Source organism: Sardina pilchardus, chromosome 21 (assembly GCF_963854185.1).
Source record: "Sardina pilchardus chromosome 21, fSarPil1.1, whole genome shotgun sequence".
In the NCBI taxonomy this organism is placed as follows: Eukaryota; Metazoa; Chordata; class Actinopteri; order Clupeiformes; family Clupeidae; genus Sardina; species Sardina pilchardus.
Genome location: NC_085014.1, coordinates 29,393,501 through 29,419,687, shown reverse-complemented (window position 1 = coordinate 29,419,687; position 26,187 = coordinate 29,393,501). Strand labels below are relative to the sequence as shown.

Here is a 26,187-nt window from a genome sequence, read left to right as displayed (position 1 = left end):
TCAGCCATGAAAGTATATGTTGTGAATTTTGCGTTGAACCCAGGGCTGTCTGAGCGGCCATCAGAACAAAGGTGTGGCATTTCTCCATCTTGCTGCTCCATGAGCAACTTCCCCATCACAATGCTTTTCTGTAGTTCATATTCAGCCTGAATCACTGGATGCAAGTAGGAGTTTTGAATGTCATAGAATGTGCTGTTGCTAAAGATCTGAAGATTGATGAGTTTGGCCGTCTCTTCCAACTTGGTAAATGTGCTTCCAGTAAAAAGTATGCCAGCAGCAAGGAGGAGGTTTGACAGTGGCATTCCACGTTCAGAAGGACATGATGTCCAAGTTCCACTGTGACCTTCCGCACACTCCCACTTGACCCTCATCTGGGACCCAACATAGAACACCTCTCTTTTTTCCATGTAGGTGCCACAGGTTTGACAGAATTTGAAAAGTTTGAGTACTTTAGACTCCGAGACTAAAACTTTTTTCTCCTGCCAGCTCATCTGTGCAGTGTCCTCGTCTGTAACACTGCTGGCAGAAGAGGTACAGTCTGTGTCTGGCTTGTAAGTGGTTTGCGTAGCTTCCAAAGTCTCGATGCTGGAAAAGCTGGTATCCATATCTATGTCAAGTAACACTGCTGGGTTTTTTGAAGGTCGAGTGGTTCTCTGCTGCAGAAAGACAACACAGTAAACACCTACATACCAAACAAATAAATATAAGAACATCTGGGTCAATGACATGATATTGCCTGTACAAAACCATTTCTATTGTTAAAAGAAGGTAATTAATTTAAATAACTGTGTTTCATTCCATAACATGTTACATGATTAGTGTGAATCTACTGTATATTTAGTGTAGTTTTGGATTTGGTATGACTGAATAATACCATTGTACCAAGTCAACCAAGCTTCATGACTTTTTTTGCTATTAAAGAGGAACTATGCAGGATTGGTGATTTTATCTCTGGTTTCGGTTTTGTTTTTAATTTTCGCTCGTTTTATGCTTGCATATTTCTCTGCAGAGCTTCCCAGACAGCTTTAGCGTGTATATTTATACATACAGTATATAGGCTATGTAGCAGTATGGTATACTGTGGGCACCATCAGGTAGGCTACCCCTGCTGATTGTCAAACAATTAGTTGTCAGCCAATCAGGGTACAGGGTGGTTTTTATAAAAGTCAGGTGGCAGTGTGATAAACGTGTGACTGACACGGAGTGCAAGCCCTGCTTCCTCAGATCCTCTACCGTGGGTCTGCTGTCTGAAAGATGCTAGCTCGCGCAACGCAGTTGGCGATCACCAGCTGGAGTGGGTGGAATGCTGTTGGGAGCTACCTGAATGGGTTGCTACCTCCCCTTTGGAGCTGCAAGTTGAGGTTCACAGAGCTACAATAACACCCCCGCTTACGGGAAGGGAACACTGCTGCTTTGCCGACCCTTGCTTTGCCTGCTGTTGTGTGTCGCTTGGCCTAGCTTGATGCGCTATCTGAGCCAATTGACTGGTTTAGTGTCAATGTGCGCCACTTGTTGGACTGTTGAGTGTATGTGCGGTTATGTGTATGTCTGTCTTCCACACTGGTAATCGTCTAGCGAGATGGCTGCGACCTCTCCGAATTATGTACGTCTGTCTTCCACACTGGTAATCGTCTAGCGAGATGGCTGCGACCTCTCCGAATTATGTGTTTATGTACAGTATGTAGCTTGTGTCAGTTGTGTCAATCTTTTTGTATATTCGTGTGTCATTCATTTTAGGTCTGTCTTCCCTATTTTCCTAGGAGCTGAGCGCCAAAGGTGGAGGGGCAGTACTTGTGGTGGTGGCGTCCCTTTTTCAGTGTGTCATCTCACTTTAAATCATGTTGCTGTGCTGTGTGCGTGATTCCTGAGCACGTGTGCCTTTGGGTGATTCCTGCAATAGATGTAACTTGCCCTAGCTATAGCCTCCTCCACTGGTAAGCCTCAGTGTCCTCCCCCCTGTGTGTGTGTGTGTGTGTGTGTGTGTGTTTGTATAAATAAAAGACATATTATTATGGACCCACGTCTCTCTATTTAGTAAAACGAACTTGTGTGCCATTAGTAAACCTGGTTAACATTGAAGCAATATTCCTCTGGGTGAAATTCCCAGAGTGGCGTAGTCAGGCTATCCAAAATACTGCTCTTGCCACACTATATATAAATATATAAATTGCAAGCGTGGTTCTTCTTGTTCCTTACGCATCTCAGACTTCCAGATGTAAACAATGAGCGATCATCTCCTGCAGAAACTGCAAGATTGCAATAGCGGATAGGGACACTGGGGGCGGGAGGAAATGTTACTGTTTTCGATGAAACTGGTCAGTCAAGCAAAACAACGATTTCTGAGCGATTTTATGACTATGAAAAAGTTGCATAGGGTCTCTTTAATATCCACCTTCAACACTTTCTTATGCTCTATAAGGTGACCAGGGGCCGGTTGCACCAACATGTTTACGCCCGGTCTTAAACTACGCCGGTCTTAACTCAGCGTTCTAAGTCCAACCTGATAGATACGCCAGTTGCACCATCTAGGTTTAAGCCTTCTTTTTGCTAAGACCGGGCGTAAATCTTACGCCTACTCAGTAGTAGGCGTAAGTTCTTAAAGGGATATTCCGCCATTTGCGGAAATACGCTCATTTTCCACCTTCCCTCGAGCAAAACAATCGATATTTACCTTGTTCCCGTTCATCCAGCCATTCTGTGAGTCTGGCGATACAACTTTTAGCTTCAGCCTAGCATAGATCATTGAATCGGATTAGACCATTAGCTTCTCGCCTGCTAGCTTCATGTTTAAAAGTGACTAATATTTCTGGTAATTTTCCCATTTAAAACGTGTGTCCTGTCAAGTTAGAAAGTGCAATAAGACCAACTGAAAATGAACCCTGCCGTTTTTCTAGGCTGATTTGACATGGAACTACATTCTCATCTGGCGTAATAATCAAGGCAACTTGCAGCTACTGGCACTACTACTGCTTGATGTCTATGGGGACTATTTTCAGATGCTGCGTACGATATCACTGCGCCTATGGTACGTTTGCAAGTTGCCTTGATTATTACGCCAGATGAGAGTGTAGTTCCATGTTAAATCAGCCTAGAAAAACGCCAGGTTTCATTTTCAGTTGGTCTTATTGCACTTTCTAACTTGAGAGGAGACACGTTTTAAAGGGATATTCCGCCATTTTTGGAAATACGCTCATTTTCCACCTCCCCTCGAGCAAAACAATCGATATTTACCTTGTTCTCGTTCATCCAGCCATTCTGTGAGTCTGGCGATACAACTTTTAGCTTCAGCCTAGCATAGATCATTGAATCGGATTAGACCGTTAGCTTCTCGCCTGCTAGCTTCATGTTTAAAGTGACTAAGATTTCTGGTAATTTTCCCATTTAAAACGTGTCTCCTCTCAAGTTAGAAAGTGCAATAAGACCAACTGAAAATTAAACCTGGCATTTTTCTAGGCTGATTTGACATGGAACTACACTCTCATCTGGCGTAATAATCGAGGCAACTTGCAAACGTACCATAGGCACAGTGATATCGTACGCAGCATCTGAAAATAGTCCCCATAGACAACAAGCAATAGTAGTGCCAGTAGTGTGCAAGTTGCCTTGATTATTACGCCAGATGAGAGTGTAGTTCCATGTCAAATCAGCCTAGAAAAACGCCAGGTTTCATTTTCAGTTGGTCTTATTGCACTTTCTAACTTGAGAGGAGACACGTTTTAAATGAGAAAATTTCCAGAAATCTTAGTCACTTTTAAACATGAAGCTAGCAGGCGAGAAGCTAATGGTCTAATCCAATTCAATGATCTATGCTAGGCTGAAGCTAAAAGTTGTATCGCCAGACTCACAGAATGGCTGGATGAACGGGAACAAGGTAAATATCGATTGTTTTGCTCGAGGGGAGGTGGAAAATGAGCGTATTTCCAAAAATGGCGGAATATCCCTTTAAATGGGAAAATTATCAGAAATCTTAGTCACTTTTAAACATGAAGCTAGCAGGCGAGAAGCTAATGGTCTAATCCGATTCAGTGATCTATGCTAGGTTGAAGCTAAAAGTTGTATCGCCAGACTCACAGAATGGCTGGATGAACGGGAACAAGGTAAATATCGATTGTTTTGCTCGAGGGGAGGTGGAAAATGAGCGTATTTCCAAAAATGGCGGAATATCCCTTTAAGACCAACATTTGAGCACTTCTCACAGTCGTTTTCTACAGCGCGTTTTCTACAGCGCACACTACATTGTTATTATTCTCATGCTCGCTTGTTTGCCAGCTAGCACTCGTTTTAGGTTGACACTTCACTATGCCAGCCGGGCAATCATTTATAGGGGCTTTCGGTATCATTCACGAATTAAAAACCTTTATTAACAGCTTATTGTACATTCCTAATAGGATAACCATACACTTGGAAACATTTCAAAGCATAGGTAGCCTATCTAGCCCGCCCTACAATTACGTTTAGTGCATAAAATTAAACCGTGTAAGCTAACGTTACATTTGTTAGATAATTGCCTTGTTACGGCATTCCTAGCACAACGTGGCTGGTTCGCTGACATTATTCCGTATTCCAGTGGGTCTAGCTCTTTACATAACCTAGTAGGCTAGCCTATGTAAACTTTTTACCTGCATTTTACGGAGCAGATAACGCTTCTACCAGTTAGTGTTGTTCTGCCACAGCCTATTAGCCATTATCTCTGAAAAGATAAAGCTATAATGCGTCTCCTTTGCTTATTCTATCAAGACATAATGAGAAGGAACTACAGTAATTGTTAAGTTACAGTATTTATTTAGCGAGTTAAATAGGTGCCACTTCCACGCATTAGGCTACGTCATTCACGTTAACCGTTGTTTCCTCCGAACGAGGTACGTGATTGACAGCAGAGAATCTTTAAAACAGGCAAGTTGTCATTGTTCCGTAGGCATTCACATGGACGCGCATCGCTAAGACCGGGCGTAGTTAAGACCAGGCGTAAGTTCAGCTGGTGCAACCGACTTTAGTTGAATTCTAAAGACTGGTCTTAACAAAGACCAACTTAGCAGAGGACCAGACATAGTAAAGACCAGGGGCCGGTTTCACTAAGGTAGTTTAGACTGGTCTATGGCTTAGATAGGTCTTATGTTTCTTTGTAGATCAGTCTAATGCAAGTAAGCCAGTTTCACAAAAGTTGAGACTATCTAATTTTAGACTTAAAAAAATAGACACCTCACCCCCAGGCTAACGTGGGTCTAAAGGGCTATATCACCATGATAACAACAGAAAAGGTGCTAAATTACGTCAGCTTATCCATTTGAAAGCAGGCTAGCATGGCTAGCTAATGTAGGGCTTCAGTCCTATGAGTCAACAGCGTCTGCTTTAAACTAACCTGGCTAGATTAAGGCAACAATGTATGTTCCTGCTTACGAATAAAATGTAAACGACCTCAAACGTGTTATGCACACATTAAGAGAGCATGCGGACTGGTAGGTTGGTGGAAGTAACGTAGCTTCCTAGTCAGCTAACGTTACGCTGCCTAAAGTGGGATAGAACATGGGTAGGAGAAGACGGGAGCAAAATATTTATCTGTTACGTTAGCCAGCAACGATAACCACACTAGCCACTATGCATGACACAAAAAAGTATTTATAAGTGTTAAACTCCTCCAAAATGCACAGTTTCTCTGAGTGAGTAAAAGCTACGTGGTTAGTGCATGGGTTAGTGTCCACTCGGTCGGCCATGTTTTTTGTTTTGAAAAGAGTCTTAAAATACCCAGATTACCCACAATTCTTTGCATCTAGTCCTACTTAAGATAGTCGGTGTCTTAACTGCTTTGTACAACACTATTATTTAGACGTCTATGCTAAGTCTGACTATACCCTTAGTCTAAGTTATAGTCACAGTCTATCTTAGTGAAACCGGCCCCAGTTGGTGCAACCGGCCCCAGATGTCTGAGACAAAAAAAAGGTGGAAAAATGTAGACATTTTCAGTTTGACTACCAATCTGATTGAAATACATACAAGTTTCATCTTCAAAAAACAGGGACATAGGTGGCTTTTCTGTATTTTCCCGGGGAAAGGCAACAAAAACCGGGGACATCTGGTCACCCGCTCTCAGTACCAAGTAGCCAGCGTCGTACCTAGACTAGCTAGAGTTACCTAGCTTAGGTTAGCTATGTCACAAGCTAGGCGACATCTGTAGCAGTTACAGGATGAGCGAGCGTTAGCTTGTTTGGTTCGTGTTCAAAGTAATAACATGATAATAACTTTTTCCCACGTAGTATGTTATTTATTATAATATACCGTAGTTACACAGAATAAGCAATGACTACGGCAAATTATGTTTTCGACATTTTGACCATTTTACATTACCTGAAGCGTGGAGGTGGACGGTGTTATGTCGTGTAGTGCACAGACGGCTCCTCACATAGACTTTCCAAAACGATGTCGAAGGTGGATGGCGATCTAGTCAAGGTTGAGCTGCTCCTTGGTAACGCACCTGGCTTCAATTTTTTGGCCAGTGGCACGGCACTTCCCAAAAACTGGGCTGAAAAACAGTATTCAAAGTCCTCCGGACGAAAATGTTGGCTGCATATTCTAAATTTTGCGTACTCTGATGGTGGTGTGTCAATTGGAAAATGTATTGCCGTTAGCCACTGGGTGCAGAGTTGAGGGTCGCGAGGTAAACTGTAAAAACTAACTACCAGTGGCCTTGTTGTCCTTGCATCCACATACGGTACAAGTTAGTCATCTTTTTTTTTTGAGAGCGGCAAAAGAAGGCGAAGGCTGAGATTTGAGAGCAGGTTGAGAGCAGGTTGAGCGGCAAAAGAAGGTGAAGGCTGCGTCGTTGAGTGCTATAGTGGGTGGAGCTAATGACTCAGATCCACGCAGTGCATTCTGGTTAAGCGAGTCCATCAAAATAGTTCTGAAAATGATGCTTCAACACACTATCTAATCTAATGAATCGAAATCATGCAAATTTCGTTTTTTTTCTCATGTAAAATGTGTAATAGAAATAAATGACCCGTGATAACAGGCTAGAATGTCTAAAGTTCATTTCCCCATTAACGGAGGCGGGTCAACCAGCGCTTGGAGAAACCGTGTTAGCACAGGCTCTTGGTCAGACTAAAGTATCGTAGAGCCTTTCAAGTCGATGGCAATCGGGCTAAGGAAGAGCAGCGCTTGGGAGCGTTTTAAAAGTTTAAAACTCACAGAAGAAATTAGCGTTTGTGCTGCATGAATAAAATGACTCATTAAATTAAATGTGAATAGAAATCAATGAAAAATCGCACACGGGTGAATCGAGATCGCGATTAAAGCGATTTATCGTGCAGGCCCACTTGCAACCCATTTCAATCGTAGAGGATCAAGGTTTCCGGTATTTTATGAAGGTGGTGGAACCCCGATACCATATCCCTCGGAAATCAGTGATGACAAGTGAAATTCCCAAACTGTACAAGCAAGCACATATGACAGTAAAGGACTACAATCAGCAAGCAGTCTGGCTGTGCGTAAAACTGGTTGGAAACATATTCCTTGTTTCTCTCACACGCTCAACCTCATTGTGAGAGACTCCATTAAGGCAGACACACGTCTTGAATCAAGCTTGGAGAAATGCAGTGCTATTGTTTGGTTCTTCCACCACAGCACCAAAGCGACTGACAAACTGAAAGAAGTGCAAAATCAGTTGAACTTGCCAGAGCATAAACTAATCCAATCAGTGGATACTAGATGGAACTCAGTGTTGTAGATGATTGACAGACTTTGTGAACAACAACAAGCCATCACAACAGCACTGTGTGTTCTTGGGAGAAACAACATGTGCCCAAGTGATGAACGGGTCCCACATCAGGCAGGCCATTGATGTCCTCAGGCCAAAACATTGAACACAACCACGCACCTTTTTGGACATTCGCTTCAGAAATATTGTGTTCTGTGATTCTGCAAATGTGGACATGATTAAATCAAGGCTCATCATAGAGATGCAAGCCCTGGCCTATGCTGAAACACAGTCAACCAGACATGAAGCTGCTGCGACTGCATCAACTGTGACACAAGGGTTACAAGGGTCACCTGCTGAGTGTTCATCATCCAAGGGATTATGGCGGGAGTTTGACAGTCGGGTTGAGGCTTTTCAGAACAAACGCACAGCAAACACAGATGCATATATTGAAATGAGAAGATGCATGGAGGAAAAGGTGATCCCAAGGAGTGAAGACCCTTTGATTTGGTGGAGAAAAAATGAAGCCACATTTCCACTGCTGAACAAAGTCGCGAAAACATACCTCACAACAGTTGCAACGTTTGTTCCATCAGAGAGACTCTTCGCTTCACAATCGTCTCAAAGCAGAAAATGTGAATATGATCCTTTTTCTGAACAGTAATCTGAAAATTCAGTAAAGTGTGAAGATATCTTAAGTGCACTAAAGGTGTGATGGTGTCAGACATTTTTCTAGTTCATTTGACTAAGTTTATTTTCTCAGGGAACAATTGTCTTTCTTATGCAGGTTTATAGGATAAGGAAATCCTAGTTTAATATGATCTTTAAGACCTCTTTGCCTCAGTGAAGTGTTAGGCTGTATGTACTACAAAGAGGTTCCAAACATAGCATAGCTTTTTCTACCAAAATGTGTATTATTTTCTCTCTCTTTTTTGAGAAATAAGAAAAGTGAAAATGTGTGTTTTTTAGTGTTAGGCTATATGTAGGTCTAGTCTACAAAGAGGTTCCAAACATAATATTGCTATGATATAATGGTTTTGTTTTTTCCCTTTTAGCCTTTTATACCAAATTTGGTATTTTTTCTCTTTTTGTTTGAGAAAAGTGAAAATGTGTTTGTGATGTTTTGGTCATTATGATCTGTATGACCTCGTGTTATTGCCTCAGTGAGGTGTTAGGCTAAAGAGGTTACAAACATAACATTGTTATGATGATAGTGGTTGGTGTTTTTTTTTATTTATTTTTTTTTAGCTTTTTCTAATTTCTTTTTTTGAGAAATTATAAAAGTGAAAGTGTATGTTTTTTGTTTTTTTTTTAAGTATATTTTTTGGGCTTTTGTGCCTTTAATTTTGACAGGACAGTAGAGAGAGACAGGAAGCGAATGGGTGAGAGAGTCGGGGTGGGATCCGGAAAGGACCACGGGGCGGGAATCGAACCCGGGTCGCCGGCGTGCGGTGCAGGTGCCCCAGCCAGTTGCGCCACGGCTGGGGCCGAAAGTGTATGTTTTTGTTCGTATTTAATTTATTTAATTCATATTTCTGTTATTTATTTTATTTTCTACTTTACTATGCATTGGCCATAATAAATGTTAAATGGTCCATAATTGTCTTGTGATTTGTCTTAAATGTAATAATATTTTTACTGACAAAAATTGCTAATCAGTATCGGTATCGATATTGATGAAAATGCAAGAAAAAGTATCGGTATCGTATCGAATCCTAAAAGTGTGGTATCGCCCATCCCTAGTTAGCACCAGCACCAGAAAAGGCTGCTTGCATTGGCTTATGTCACTGTGGCGTCGTCTGGACTCCTAACTTTGTCAATTACACGTAAAAGGTATTTTATTGTCAAATAAACCTGTTATTCCGTTGAAAGAAGTAGCACAATATACAGTTGTTTGCAGCTAGGTTGCTTAGCTTGTTTGACTGACAACAACATACCTGGAGACTCCTTATCACGGATGTGTAGCAGCTAGCTATATCGTAGTGACATTTTTTTCCAACTGTCTGCAACTGCAGTACAATCCACGTGTATATGTGTGTGTATGCTGTTTAGACGTGTTCATATCTCCTTACTTATGTTCATGAATCAATGTTTGCTTGAAAGTTGAAATAAGTGTGAGCGCTGATGTTGCCTCTCCAAGCTGTGAGTCCTCAAGTACAGGCCTACTTAGGCAGAAGACTAAGAGTTATGGTTGGTTGTGATTAAGAGTAGCCTTGGTGATGTAAAATATTGTGAGTCTCAAATAGCCTACACTCTAGGTTTTTCTGTATCTACAACAGAATTTAGATTAATCTTGATAAATTGGTATTTTATGAGTTTTTAGGGGGTTACATTAAAAAAAAAAAAAAAAAAAAAAAAAAGATATGTGTTCTCCTCAACTTTATTATATTTTATACCATGTTAAAGCAACACCATGGAGTTTTTCAACCTTTTGGGGTTCGGGTACGAACCGGTACGAACCAAAGAACTACAAAATTTGACTGCTTTACGGCACTTCCTCAAATTCTGTGCGAGCGTTGAATAGACAGTTGATGCCTTATAAACATGAGCTACGTGATCTTTTGGCGTTTGAAAAAAATAAAACCCATGAAATTATTTTCATATGATGATATGCTGAAATGCATGCTATGGGCTAGCCTACCTGGAATAGCTATAGCCTACATTTCACACGCAACGCAGGCAGTCCGAGTTTGCCCAAGACGTGGGAACTCCTCCTGCAGAAATCGGCTTTTCAACAAAAGCACGTGTATCCTAGCTCTGTCATCTAGTCACTAGATTCTAGTGTCATCATGCTGCCAACCAAACTGCACGGGAGCTGGTTACGTGTGCTAGTTATAGCTCAACGTGTAAATCTACCGCCTATAGGCTACTGACCAAACAATTATCTTGAAAAACAAAGTTATCACGTGTAAGATTCTGTCATCATATTATAAGAGCTCTGCCTCTTCAAACATTTTGGGCGTGCAAATATATGCCACTATGGACGTGAATACCATAGAATACAATATCTGGTGACCATCGATTTTTTTTTTTATGTTATAAAGACACTAAAAATGACCACCCTAGATTAGGCTACGCTATTGCTCATAAATATCGTAATCGTTTTTTTTTTTAAATAAGTAATTGACCAACAATCACCAATATCATCCCAATACCGAGAACGTGCACAGACCTGAGCTGAAAGCCTAGTTTTACAAACGTATCACATAACTGGTATCGTAGTAGGCTAGGCCTACCACATAATTTAATATTTAATGTGCAGCCTCAAGTCTAGCCTATACTGTACGCTATGTCTAACTTGCTTCTGGTGTAACCGTGACAGATTTTACGACATATATAAGAAATTACCGTTTCCCAACTGTAGGGGGACCCCGAGAGCAAAACTTACATGGTGTTGCTTTAAGGGGCTCTTTCTCCTGAATACAATGGTGGGTATAATGTATCTCTGTTATGTAGCATAATCATACATTAAACTGTTTCCTCTGTCCACGACTGTTTCAAATAAAAGTCCTCACTGCAATAATACACTATTAAATCATTTACCCATTGAAACTACTCAACTATTTAACTGTTCAACCATTTCAACTGTCAGTTATCATCAACTATGCCTCCAGTCAACTACATGAAACCTCCATGTACATAGCAACCAACATAGCAACCATTAAAATTAAGCATGTATGACCGTTTCCATAGCAACCAACATGATTATCCTGCAGTAATTTCTTGTTTCCTGATAGTGGGCACCATGGATACCCTAACTCAGTACTGGAGGAAACGCAATTGTCCGGAGGCAACGATAGATTCACTCCCTTCAACAGATGACCCATGGCGTCGAGCTGAAAAGTCGAGGGCCTATGAACAACGGTTCAATAGTCTCCTCAAGACATCAAAGCTACTGTTCGTGGGCCGGGTAGGCAGCAGTTCTACCTTAGTCTCCACTAATCACCAGGGGAGCACATACTGACGGGACCTCTCACTGTCAGCTCCGGCCTGGGACTGACGAGCCTCTCGCTCTGTGAGGAGATGGAATGTTCGTATTCCCCGCGACTTCGCGTGCATAATAAAATAACCAATAACCATTGGTTGGATATAAAATTCAAACAAAAGCAAACAAACAAGTACTGATTGGATCTGCAGGACTGAGCGGCGGTCATATTGTGTAGCGCTTTGCGGTACATCTAGTTGTTTTCACAGCCACACAATTTGAAGTTCAACAGCTGTGTGTCAAAGTAACGCTTAGTGTGTGACTCGGTACACGCTTAGTATGGCCTGGTACCCACAAAGGCGAATTAGGTATAAACATCCATATATTTTCTGAAAGTAGACCTTCTAAGGATTCCATTTCACCCCCCTTTTATATATGCACAACTTATTGTTTTCACAGCCACACAATTTGAAGTTCAACAGTGTATGTCAATGGCAGGCCTATTATGTGACTCGGTAGACCCTTGGTATGGCCTGGTACCCACAAAGGCGAATTTGGTATGATATATATTTCCTGAAAGTAGACCTTCTAAGGATTCCATTTCACCCCCCTTTTACAGACTGTATGCACAACTTATTGTTTTCACAGCCACACAATTTGAAGTTCAACAGCTGTGTGTCAAAGTAACGCTTAGTATGTGACTCAGTACACGCTTAGTATGGCCTGGTACCCACAAAGGCGCATTCGGTATGAACATCTATATATTTTCTGAAAGTAGACCTTCTAAGGATTCCATTTCACCCCCCTTTTATATATGCACAACTTATTGTTTTCACAGCCACACAATTTGAAGTTCAACAGCTGTGTGACTCGGTACACGCTTAGTATGGCCTGGTACCCACAAAGGCGAATTCGGTATAAACATCTATATATTTTCTGAAAGTAGACCTTCTAAGGATTCCATTTCACCCCCCTTTTACGTATGCACAACTTATTGTTTTCACAGCCACACAATTTGAAGTTCAACAGCTGTGTGTCAAAGTAACACTTAGTATGTGACTCGGTACACGCTTAGTATGGCCTGGTACCCACAAAGGCGAAATCGGTATAAACATCTATATATTTCCTGAAAGTAGACCTTCTAAGGATTCCATTTCACCCCCCTTTTATATATGCACAACTTATTGTTTTCACAGCCACACAATTTGAAGTTCAACAGTGTATGTCAATGGCAGGCCTATTATGTGACTCGGTACACCCTTGGTATGGCCTGGTACCCACAAAGGCGAATTCGGTATGAACATCTATATATTTTCTGAAAGTATACCTTCTAAGGATTCCATTTCAGCCCCCTTTTACATATGCACAACTTATTGTTTTCACAGCCACACAATTTGAAGTTCAACAGCTGTGTGTCAAAGTAATGCTTAGTATGTGACTCGGTACACGCTTAGTATGGCCTGGTACCCACAAAGGCAAATTCGGTATGAACATCTATATATTTCCTGAAAGTAGACCTTCTAAGGATTCCATTTCACCCCCCTTTTATATATGCACAACTTATTGTTTTCACAGCCACACAATTTGAAGTTCAACAGTGTATGTCAATGGCAGGCCTATTATGTGACTCGGTACACCCTTGGTATGGCCTGGTACCCACAAAGGCGAATTCGGTATGAACATCTATATATTTACTGAAAGTAGACCTTCTAAGGATTCCATTTCACCCCCCTTTTACATATGCACAACTTATTGTTTTCACAGCCACACAATTTGAAGTTCAACAGCTGTGTGTCAAAGTAACACTTATGTGACTCGGTACACGCTTAGTATGGCCTGGTACCCAAAAAGGCGAAATCGGTATAAACATCTATATATTTTCTGAAAGTAGACCTTCTAAGGATTCCATTTCACCCCCCTTTTACATATGCACAACTTATTGTTTTCACAGCCACACAATTTGAAGTTCAACAGTGTATGTCAATGGCAGGCCTATTGTGACTCGGTACACCCTTGGTATGGCCTGGTACCCACAAATGCGAATTCGGTATGAACATCTATATATTTTCTGAAAGTATACCTTCTAAGGATTCCATTTCACCCCCCTTTTACATATGCACAACTTATTGTTTTCACAGCCACACAATTTGAAGTTCAACAGCTGTGTGTCAAAGTAACGCTTAGTATGGCCTGGTACCCACAAAGGCGAATTCGGTATGAACATCTATATATTTCCTGAAAGTAGACCTTCTAAGGATTCCATTTCACCCCCCTTTTACATATGCACAACTTATTGTTTTCACAGCCACACAATTTGAAGTTCAACAGTGTATGTCAATGGCAGGCCTATTATATGACTCGGTACACCCTTGGTATGGCCTGGTACCCACAAAGGCGAATTCGGTATGAACATCTATATATTTTCTGAAAGTAGACCTTCTAAGGATTCCATTTCACCCCCCCTTTACATATGCACAACTTATTGTTTTCACAGCCACACAATTTGAAGTTCAACAGTGTGTGTCAATGGCAGGCCATTATGTGACTCGGTACACTTAAGTTTGGCCTGGTACCCACAAAGGCGGAATTGGTAGCCTATAGATATCTGCAATATTATAGTGCATGTTATAAACCCACCTTTTAGCCTAAATAAGCACAACGTTATAGTTTTATCAGCTTCACAGTTTTAATTTAACACTAGGCAATAAGGTAGATATAGGCACATTCAAAAATACATTCTAAATAACATTCTTAGGTGTATTTTCGATTTAAATGTCTTATTTAATTATTTTCTAACTTTACCTTCCTTTGGTAACGCAATACAGTTTTAAATTAATAATTTTCGTCCTCATGAATTGAAAAAGCAATGAATATGTTCTGACTTTTATTTTGAAAGATACGCGAATGGCGGCCATATTGGATTTTTCTTTACTGTCGCTAGTTTCACACTACTAACACCCCGGAAGACTTGCGTATGACATAGCGACTGCTGTGGTATCAAATGATTTCTGATATGCATTACGAATAAAATCAGTTAGTCTCTTACTCTCTTTTCTATTATCATGGCTGTTAGCGCAGTTTATCTCGGATCAGACGCCTTTCTTGTCTGTATGAACCATGCCTTAAGTACGGAGAAGGAAGAGGTTATGGGACTATGCATTGGAGAGGTAACGTTAACTTTATGGTTATGGCATAGGCTAGTAGCTATTTGTTGATGGTTTCTTGTTCAAATTGAACAGTCTTCTTCGCCAGTCTGTTGCTACCGTCGTCATACTATAGTCTTTGTGAAAATACTGTTCGTTGAGCCCAGTCAGTTCTGGAAACCTAAATATATTATCCTGTAGGCGACGCAACCGCTGTCACGCTATCCGGAGAACTATTCTGAGATTTTAACGTCTCACATTTACTTCCACAAACAGTAGGGTACTTAGAAAATGTGCTCAAACTAACGCTGCTGACTTATACCAACAAACATTTCACTTTGATAATAAACTACATTTTGGTACAAGCAAGAATAACTTGGCTGAAGAAATATGGAGAAATCTTATGAAAAATGTCAGGCTCTAAGACTCAAGCCCATTGCTCAAATGTATCTAATGTCAATGATAGTGACTAATGAATAATTACAAAACATACCTTAAAATGACTTTTAATAAAGAAATTAGGAAGGAACAACAAGATGTTCTATCATAATTTCCTGTTAAATTGACGCCATTGCGTTTCACGGCCACCAGATGACGCCATTTATAAGGCCTGAAGTGGTGCCATGCCGCCATCTGCTGGCCAGGAAATATTTATATAGCTCATTATATATTAGAAAAGAAGCCGCCGTCGAATTAATTTATTTATAATCTATTTCTTTACCAATTACATTTCTAATCCATCTGATTTATTGTGTTTTTCTTTTTAAACTTCGTTCCTGCATAAATTGTGATAATATTTAGGTACGTTTTTTAATGTAATTAATCTGATATTCGATGACCATACATTTGAGCAGTGGGCACAGTCTTGGGGGCTGACCGTTATTATGAGATCTTTCCATGTTGCCTAATTCTGTTAATCTTGCTGAATAGCCTATATCTTGTTCCAGGGTACTATCTTGAGATCCAGTATCTTTCTATCCTTCCTATGGGAAAAATAACATTGGGATTTTGAATAACCGCACTGTAACACTGTCGCTGGGAGGAGTGTTGAAAGTCTGAAATGCTGGCCTTTTGCCCTACACACTTTTGTCATCTGCTTTTTGAGAGACAAAACGCAGGCATTCCATGGCAGTTAGCAGATAGTTCTCCCAATTGCAGCTCTGCCCTGTAATGCAGTCAGTGTGCATTATCTCTTAGACATGAAACATGTAATGTCTACATAGGCTAGATGATCCCTTGCTTGTAATTCGGTAATTTTTCCTCGTAATCCTTTCTATAAATTGTGGTTTTCCCTTAAATTGAGTTCTTTATGAATGAGAGTGTATGTTTTTAATGTAGGATGTCTGAGTTTGAGATAAGCAAAAATCACACTAATAGACATGGCTTGGGGGCTGATGGCTAAGTGTTTGAATGGATTTTTTTCATTCATGGTATTCTTTTATTCCATATTATCAAATTAAAATGGTTGATAGAATATTCCAACAGCATGAGTGTCATACAGTGAATTTATACCTCAAGTCTGTGACTAGTGGGAATCATACAACAAAATAATGAAGGCTAGCATGACGCCGGATATGCTGGTCATGCATTAGTATAGCTGTATAACTTCAACATGTCTTTGTTTCTGCAGCTGGATTAATCCAGTTGCTAACATTAATTACACAACCATTTAGTGTATTCTATACAGTACATAATTATTACCGCCACTAAGGAGGTTATATTTTCATCGGGGTTTGTTTGTTGGTTTGTTTGTTCGTCTGTCTGTTTGTCTGTTTGTTCGCAAGATAACAAAAAAAGTTATGGATGGATTTCGATGACAAGTCGGTAATGACCCAAGGATGAAACGGAGTAATCCGTATCACCTTCTGGATGCAAGAGGCGGTTATGTGTTTATTTGGCAGAGGTGTGCGCTCTCTCAGTGATTTTCTAGTTTGTCATACTTTTCACATGATCGTATGCCTCTTTTTTTCAGGTTGATACAAATCGCATTGTACACATTCACTCTGTGATCATCCTGCGGCGGTCAGATAAACGGAAAGATCGTGTGGAAATCTCACCTGAACAGCTCTCTGCTGCCTCAACCGAGGCAGAAATATCCTTTTACCCTTGAGGCAAAGTTGTTTGGATAGTGTTTTTTGCCTAATCACCGGGCCTTAGCACTGATAAAAGCAGCAGTTTCTCCTTAAATCCAACATACAGATTAGCGGAGATCACTGGACGCCCAGTGAGAGTTGTTGGATGGTACCACTCCCATCCACACATCACAGTTTGGCCATCACACGTTGGTAGGCTATTGATGATTGTAAAGTTTTGCTCGTTTTGTCAATATGCATAATGTTGTTATCAATGCATGTAATGTAATGACATAATTTAATTTCTAGATGTGAGAACCCAAGCAATGTATCAGATGATGGATCAAGGATTTGTGGGACTTATTTTTTCTTGTTTCATTGAGGACAAGAACACTAAAGTGAGTGATAAAATGAATCATTCATATATTGAAATAATCACTCAATATTCAGTAATCACTCAATTTGTATTTTTCAGACAGGTAGAGTGCTTTACACCTGTTTCCAGTCAGTCCAGGCACAGAAAGGCTCAGAGTGAGTACATTGCTTCCAGAATCTTCTGCATTAAACCGCTAGCATGTTTTGAGAAGAGAAACTTTCTTGTTGTCTTTTCCAATAAGTGTTGTATTTGGTCCCCCCTTTATTTATTCAGTGTAGTGGAAAAGACTTATATCGAAGGTGTTCTATCTTTTAACCTGGTATAAAGCAGCAATTAAAGGAACACTTAACTGTTTTTTCATATTAAACTACGTTATTTCCTTAACTAAGATGAGTTGATACACCTCTCACGTTTCAGTGCATGCACTCACTGGCTCTGGCACGCGGTGCTGCTTTGATAGCACTTAGCTATACTAGCCCAGTTCATTCATTAGGATCCAAACAGACATGAAGTTAGAAGCGACCAAACACCTCCACGTTTTCCCTATTAAAATACAGTAGTCACACGACCAAGTATGGTGAGACAAAATAAAACATGGTGCATTTCTAAGCAGGTAAGAGGGATAACTATATTGTGTGGCAGAATAACAATTGGGAGCACGTAGACTCGGCGCAGTAATATCCTCACTCTTGCACTTTCAGTTTCACTTTGGAGTGAGGATATTACTGCACCTGACCTGCTTATTTACGAAATGTGCAAGAAAGAAATAAAGAAATCTACGCCACAAACAATATATTGTGATAAATTGTGAGAAAATAACTTCCGGATCTATAAACCACTAACCAGAAGTGACACAAACTCAAAGGAGATTAAACAACAAAAACACCTAGGTGAGATACAGGCTACAGAGGGGCAGAGGTTGAGTGACTCTGTGATAAAGGTGGCTAACGCTGTGTCTGCATCTATTTATATTATTCTGATATCGTTTGATGAATCTGCTTTAGCTATCATACTTTTGACGTTGTTGTTGATCAAACACCCATGTAGATACCAGTGCCCATGTTGGTTGTGCCTGTTCTGTGGCTGTCATGCTTTTAAATGGCTTCTCAAGAAGTGCACAGAACATAGCCCGCACTGCTGCAATTTTTTAACACCGCTAGCAGCCAATCATACCTTATGGTTTAACAGTGTAGCTGCAGTCATGATCATGCTGGTGCCTCGTCACTGCTGTGGGCACATCCCTTACCAACCCCACACTCACTCGTGCTGTTTTGCTTAAATGCAAAGCTGTGTAGAAGAACGGCATAAAGAAAATGGATGAATCTGACCCACAGCAACACTGCACATTGCTGCACGTTATTTGTTGTACTTTCTACAGTCAAATTAAGTTACTATTTATTATTGAAGTTATTAGTCTAACATGCTGTATGGTATAATTGATGACATCAAATAAACCAATCTGCTTTTGATGGAATTCCTGTAGGTATGAGAGAATAGAGATTCCAATTCATGTCGTACCACATGAGGCCATTGGTAAAGTCTGCCTGGAATCAGCTGTAGAACTCCCCAGGATCCTTTGCCAAGAGGAACAGGACACATACAGAAGGATCCACAGGTATGTCTTTAACCTGTTGAGGGGTACGGTCACAAATATGTGATTAGAATGTTCGGTGAACAGAGAGTTCCGCATTATGATGAGACAATTACCCTCCGAGATTTTCCCCACAGACTGTATAGACCCCTTCACAACGGATAAACATTCGGAGTGGCGTGACGTCAGTGGCGGCAGAAAAGTTAGACGGCCATTGAAAAGCACTAGTAATGCGGCTAAAATTAGTCCGTAATTAACCTTTGATGAAATGGCTAACGATATAAAACAGTATGTACATACACTCAGTGTACGGGATTGGGAGGATTATTTGAAAAAACTTTGAAAAAACGTACGTTATCAGGTGGGATCATTCTGACAGATCCCCATTCTAAGTGAATGGAAAGAAGACGTAGCAAGATTGCCCTCCGTTGAATGGCCAGATATTTATAATTACGTTATTGAAAAACCGAGCGTATACAGTAAGGAGAAGTGGCGGGTGTATAGATCATTGGATATATAACTATGTCCCAAATGGTCATGTCTAAGATTTACAATACAATGACATATCGGAGGAGTTTAGCGTTGTCGCTGATGGCAGTTGATGGTTGTTTTGCCGCCAGCGAACGTAGTGACGTAGGCTCAGCAGGGGTCTATACAGAACACTGAAACTATAGATCGTTTGCATTGAATTCTAGAAGGAACTTGGAAAATAATTCACTCCTCAACAGGTTAAGCATGCATTTTGAAGGCTGAAAGGAAGTGATACAATTGGAGAACAATCAGGATGCCTATCTTCAATGAATGATTTGTACAATGGAACAAATGATGGTAAATGTAGTCAAAAATCTCAAAGATCAGCTGGGTAAATCGTTTATCTGATGAGGCTTTTTTTTTTTTTACAGAAAAAAAAAAAATATATATATATTAGCTGCCACTGATCACGTCAGTATTACAGTTTTCCCTGTATGCTACACTAAATTCAAACTTTGCAATCAGATAACACACACAAGTAGTCAAATTCATAAACCATGTATCACTTCACAGACATGTCTTTCGGTAGAACATTCTTGCGATGCACTGAGGGCGTTTTTCAACCAACAGAGAGAACATTTTATTCAATTTCATTTTAATTTCACTTACAGAATGCCAAAACATTAAAGGAACACTTCACCGTTTTTTCATATTAAACTATGTTATTCCCTTAAAAGTTGATTCATACCTCTCACGTTTCGATGCGTGCACTCACTGGCTCTGGCGCGCGGCGCTACTTTGATAGCACTTAGCTAGCCCAGTTCATTCATTAGGATCCAAACAGAGATGAAGTTAGAAGCGACCAAACAGTCGCAGTACAGTTACACGAGTAGTCACACGACCAAGTGTGGTGAGACACAATAAAACGTGGTGCATTTCTAAGCAGGTAAGAGGGATAACTATATTGTGTGGCGGAATACCACTTGGGAGCACTTAGACTCGGCGCAGTAATAACCTCACTCCAAAGTGAAACCGAAAGTGATGAAGTGATCAAGAGTGATGATATTATCTGACCACTCCTGGTAACGGTATACCATACCACATGTGTAGCATTGTTTTCTGTACAGTGAAAAGACAATCGAAATCGTTATCTGAAAACAAGCACTGCAGAAAGCAGTGTGAAATGGCAGGCTTGCATGAAAATTTTACAAACCTTCAATTACATTCGTCACCGAAATGATTTTGGCCTTGGTTGAGCTCTGATTCTCCAAGAACAGTTGAATCTGAACATTCAGTACAGAATGTTTCAGCCGGGATAACAGTTCTGGGATGACATCTCTTTTTAGGACCGATGGCATTTTCTTGTAGCTGTAAATGTACCGAACTATTCTCTCTACAGTATTTCCCTCTGGTGGGTAATGGCTTTTTTCTTCAGAACCTTCAACCTCGGTAGAGAAACTGTTTGAAGCTTCCTCAATCATCTTGGTCCACACTCCTTGTCCTTCTAAAGAGCTCTGGTTCAGATTGATACAAGTGCCATTTTGCAATGTATTTGTGCAGGCATGCATGACTGCCTTGGTTTTGCACATGGACAGTGCCATGATATCTGATTGCAGGATACGCAACAATACGCAACAATGACTCTAACAAGCCTACTGTAGGATATAGTAGGCTCAAAAACGGAAATGTATCTTTTGAAAGATGGACCACAGATATTAAGTTTGCAGGACAGGGGTGTTCCTGCATCTGCGGCCTCCCTCTGCTGTTTCAAACATCTGGCCTGCTTGTCCTCTCCAAACCATTTCTCATCTCCTGCAGCACATCCTCTGTGAGGGAGGGGTTTCATTCCCAACTGGTGGGCAATAGGCATGAGACGGGATGTGATGACTTTCAAAATGGCGACAATTTTAGCGTTCCGCAAATTCGCCATTCATTCTGCAAATATCCAGCTCACACTGGGTCATCTGATCCTTCCCCCTGGTCCTTTTTATGACATGAATTGGTGTGCAGTGGCCACTGCAAAAATCCCTTTCTTGTTATCCACTGACTGCGATTTCAAGTGTTTTTTTGCAGTGGTTTCAAGGGTCGTAGGTGTGTGTCTTCTGTGAATGTGAACTTTCACATTTCTGCGGTTTATTGTGATGCCACAATGCGGACTCATCACAGATAGATTTTTCTTTGGTGGTGGTGGTGCATTACTGTGCGTTCAGACCAAGACCGTCAAAAGCGTCAAAGTCGCTGGTGAAGCTCATAGCTCGACGCACAACCCAGTTCGGCGCCGAAAGCGTCAAAGCCATGACGTGAAACATTCGGACAAACCACAAGCAGCAATCCTGCGAGTTTGACATTCTGATTAGTTGACGTTGAACCGTGTCATAGCTCATTACCATAAAGTTAACTGAGGCTCAACTTTTTTTTGATGCCCGTGAAGCTCATGAAGCCACGCTCACACCCAGAACGCTTTTGACGCCAGTAACGCCGACTCTCCATAGAAAATTAATGATTTCCGGCGCTCTTGACTCTTTTGACGGTCTTGGTCTGAACGCACAGTTAGAGGTCAGGTGATGGAGGGAGGAGGAGGAGGTAGGAGATGGTGTTGGAGTGGTGATGGCCAAGTGATGGAGGGAGGAGGAGGAGGTAGGAGATGGTGTTGGAGTGGTGATGGCCAAGTGATGGAGGGAGGAGGAGGAGGTAGGAGATGGTGTTGGAGTGGTGATGGCCAAGTGATGGAGGGAGGAGGAGGAGGTATGAGATGGTGTTGGAGTGGTGATGGCCAGGTGAAGGAGGGAGGAGGAGGAGGCAGGAGATGGTGTTGGAGTGGTGGTGGCTCAAGCGGCAGAGGCCAGGTGATGGAGGGAGGAGGCAGGTGAACATGATTTACATGTAATGTAAGTTATGTAACCTGGTCTTTTTGTATAATTGTGTGTGTGCAGTACAAACAGTGAAAGTGTGCGGTTGACCTACACGGTCGGTTGCACTTACAGATGTAGTATTCTGTGAAACAGAAACAAAACCACACATCAACAACTCTACTCTATAGAATATACTGGTGTAAAACAATGTTTAAAATCCTACCTCCATTATGTACAGCATGTTTCATGTGGTTGTTTATATGGCCCTTGAATGTGTATTCATGGCCTGTTGAAAATGTGCAGCACGGGCATCTGTAGATCCCCTCCTCTAGATATTTGTCTTGGGCAGGACAACCTTTGAAGGGTGTTGGGTGCTGAAAACATTGAAACATTATACATGTTATTTAACATGATAGTAAAGGGGCTTATGCATGTATTTGGACCTCACCTTTAAGAATACAAGACATAGAGTTTTCTGCACATGCCATTTCTGTGCTATGGTGCTATAAAAGTATTACTTTGAACATTAGCAGTATCTCTTGCAAGGACTAAAACTGTGCAGAGAGAATTATCATAATTTCATCAAAGTGAAATGATCTCGCCAGCTTAAGTTAAATTGACAAGATAACACCGCTTTTATCTACCGTATCTATCTTATCTTATGTTATACAACATGCAAGTAACATCGTAAATATTTTAACCAGTGCATCATTGTGCGACAGGGTCAACGAAGTAATGTCGTTGATAGTTGAAGTAATGAGCATAAAAGTATTCCGGCATAACGTTCCTCTTCCGTCAGTAAAAACACTGCTGTGTTCACGTTTGTGCATGTGATGTACTCAACATGGCCGACTTGGATATCCAACTTGCTTGTCCTGCAGGCTGCAGCGAAAGGCTACTCCACAGATCTTTGGTGTTGTGATCCGTAGTTGCGATATAATCCCTAACCGCTAGATGGGAGAATGCCACAATGACATTTTCTCAATCTTACACAATATCCCTTTAAGGATAGGAAGGTGAATGTCCTTGAGTGGCCTGGCCAAGTCAGAGCCCTGATTAAGATCCTATAGAAAATCTCTGGATTGACTTGAAGAGAGCAGTCCATCGTCGTTCCCACGAATTTGACTGAATTTGAACAATTCTACAAGGAAGATTGGGCAAATATTCCCCAATCCAGGTGTGCAAAGCTAATGGACATATCCAAACAGATTGATGGCTGTAATGAAAGCAAAAGGAAGCTCTACAAAGTATTAAATCAGGGGTATGATGACTTTTCCAACCCTGTTATCCCTTTTATTAATTTTCAGAACTGTTGTCTTTTTTTCATTATTTTGATGTCGTGCAACTAGATTTGTAAATAAACGTGGAAACATATTTTTTAAAATGGGTTTAAGACAAAACAAAGTAACTATTTCAAAGGGGTATGATGATGAGGCATATGAGAAAGAAAACTTGTCAGCGTCAACCTCCAATCTCCACTATTCGTGGTCATACTGTAGCTGATTGAAGCCTTGAAAGTCAGGATCAACTTGAGAAGAAGTTTGTGGAACTGGACAATGTTCAACCTCCTCAACAATATCACTGCTTACTATATCTGCTTGAGATTTTCTCAGCTCTTCCATCTCCCTTCTCCTCCTTTCTTGTTCTTATCCCATATATTTCCTCTTTTGTTTGCCTCGAGATAGCACATAATGCTCCTGACATGCCTTCCCGTCTGTTTTCATGAGAAGATTATTGGAAACTAATCAAAATCGGCCATAAAATCTGAAATATTGTTAAATTTAAGTGCATTGTCGTACCCCTAGATCATTATCATTCTTCACCAAACTTAATATTTAGTGTTTATTCATCAAATGGCTTAATATTATCCATCATAGAAGAATTTTTGAGAGAAAGAGGGGCACTTGATGCACCCTAGTGTGTATACTTAAACCCCCTGTATTTTAAGGAAGAATATTTCTTTATTTAACTGCGACACATTATTCCTTCACAAAGAAAATTGGTGTCCTTAAAGGTTGGATTTTTAGCATGGGTTCATAAACTTATGACCACAACTGTAGTTGCTGGCAGTTGAAATGTAGGTCATTGTCAATTAAGACATCGAGATTTTGAACAGGATCCTTTGTTTTATGCCTTTAGTGTCAAGAAGAATAACAACCCTACATCTTTACCCTTCCGCTCATTTGCATTTCTCTTCATACTCCGTCTGGTATAGACTTGTATGCTTGGTTTACTCCGGCAAGTGCATCTCCGCCCAATCAGTGAACTGAGGGTGTTCCCAAGAGCGATTACATTTAAGTTTCTAGCCTATCGTTATCGTCGTGTCCCCCGTGGTGATCCAAACGTTAGTGATTGAACTCCAATTAATTCAAACTTCAGACAAGCGTCCACAAACCAGGAGATAGACGTTTGCCAATGGAGCTAGGCCAGACTCTCTGCGAAGAAGAGAGTCTAGTCTCCAGGCTAATACTGACAATGGAATGGCATGAAAACATTGGAACTGAACATAACTATTTCACAGCTCTTAGACCAACTGTGAGCAAACTTTGAGATGGTGTTGAATTTTGTCTGATTTTACACAGAATGAACCAATTGTCAATTCATAGCAGAATAATAAAATGCATGAAAACATATGTAATTACTTTCTCTACAGCTTAACCCATCTGGACCCAATCACAAAGATCCATAATGGCTCAGGTATGGCCTGTGTTTTGTATACTGATTTGTACTCTTGCTAGTTAAATCATGATGAGGAATGATTACAAGATGACTTTGTCCTTGGATTTACATAATTAAGTGGTTCATTCTCTTCCCTAAGATGATCCTTTTCTGTTCTCTTTTTAATTCTTTGCTCCCCAATGTTGTACTTTGTAAACTTTCTGTAAAAGCATCTGCTTGACCCCATATGTATACTGTTATGATATTTTCATGTAGTGTTCACCAAGAACCTGTGCAGTCAGATGTCTGCTGTGAGTGGGCCACTACTGCAATGGCTGGAGGACCGTCTTGAACAGAATAAGCAGAGCGTTCTGGAGCTGCAACAGGAGAAAGAGCGCCTCACCCTGGAACTTGCCTCCTTGTAATGGAAATGCATGACTGGGAATGCATGGAGTGAAGTGTTTGATTTGTGCCATTTGATGAGGGAGCACTTGTACAGATTAATACTTTTAAGGATGTATATAAATTAATTTAAAATTATCTCATTACACAGATCTTCTGGCAAAGTGATTGACATTTTGTGGAAAATTGGTTAATTTTTTTTTTTTTTTTGTGATTTCTAAAAGTTAATTGTATCCACTTATGTTTTGAAGCCATATTGTGCTCTATTCACACTGCCAGTATTCCCACAGTCTTGTTTATCTTTCTCCTCCACTGTTGCTTCACTCTGCCTCAATATACCAATATTTTATGACTAGAGGCTTATCAGTAAATATGTGTGCTTACAATTAAACAGACTGTAATTCATGGGAATTAATGGGAATTGCTAATAAAATACCAATACTGATTTATGTATCTCCTTCCTTTATTGAATTTGACCCAAAAGCTTATTTATTGAAAACCTTACATCAGTGTATTATCTGGTATTTTATGTTTTAAGTATTAAGCAGATTCCTATGTGAAGTGACTTACAAAATTAGTACAAAAATATTAAGTGCAGTGTGGTCAAACAGGGTTTTTTTTTTCTGTAAGAGGTCCTAGGTTGATGACTTCAGTGCACCTGTATACATGAAACTTGCTGTGTTTGTAGCCACACTAGCCTGATAAAGCCAATAACAGCTTGTCCCCTGAAAAAAACAAAAAACAAATGTTGACATCACAGAATAGCACATTTGGGATAATTGGTACCACCTGATTTGAATGGTATATTTGGATATAATTTAACTAATGTAATAGGACCACACTCACATTTTTGATGTCTAGCCCAGAGTTAGTTGAGAGGATACTAACTCTGTTTGCTACAGTATAGCCCACTGTTGACTGGACGTGGGTTAATTAGTCTAGCTCCCTGACCTTCCCTTCATCAATGACCTGTACGGGTCCAGGGTCAGGAAATGGGCAACAAATAT

At 40.6% G+C, this 26,187-nt stretch overlaps 1 protein-coding gene across 1 annotated transcript; it reads left to right on the top strand.

Annotated features, from left to right (window-relative positions):
- The first annotated feature begins 14,578 nt into the window (after positions 1–14,578).
- brcc3 (BRCA1/BRCA2-containing complex, subunit 3) lies at positions 14,579–25,629 on the top strand. The gene is made up of 8 exons (XM_062524948.1): positions 14,579–14,782; positions 16,731–16,851; positions 16,957–17,043; positions 17,140–17,228; positions 17,306–17,361; positions 18,690–18,821; positions 24,774–24,817; positions 25,055–25,629. Exons 1-8 carry the CDS (start codon positions 14,678–14,680, stop codon positions 25,201–25,203), a joined length of 783 nt encoding a protein of 260 aa, XP_062380932.1. The 5' UTR covers positions 14,579–14,677; the 3' UTR covers positions 25,204–25,629.
- Positions 25,630–26,187: the final 558 nt, after the last annotated feature.

Coding starts and splice junctions, on each gene's coding strand:
- brcc3 (XM_062524948.1), top strand. CDS start 14,678: ATGGCTGTTAGCGCAGTTTATCTCGGATCAGACGCCTTTCTTGTCTGT. Junction 14,783..16,730: donor TGGGACTATGCATTGGAGAG/GTAACGTTAACT, acceptor TCTTTTTTTCAG/GTTGATACAAATCGCATTGT. Junction 18,822..24,773: donor ACATACAGAAGGATCCACAG/GTATGTCTTTAA, acceptor CTTTCTCTACAG/CTTAACCCATCTGGACCCAA.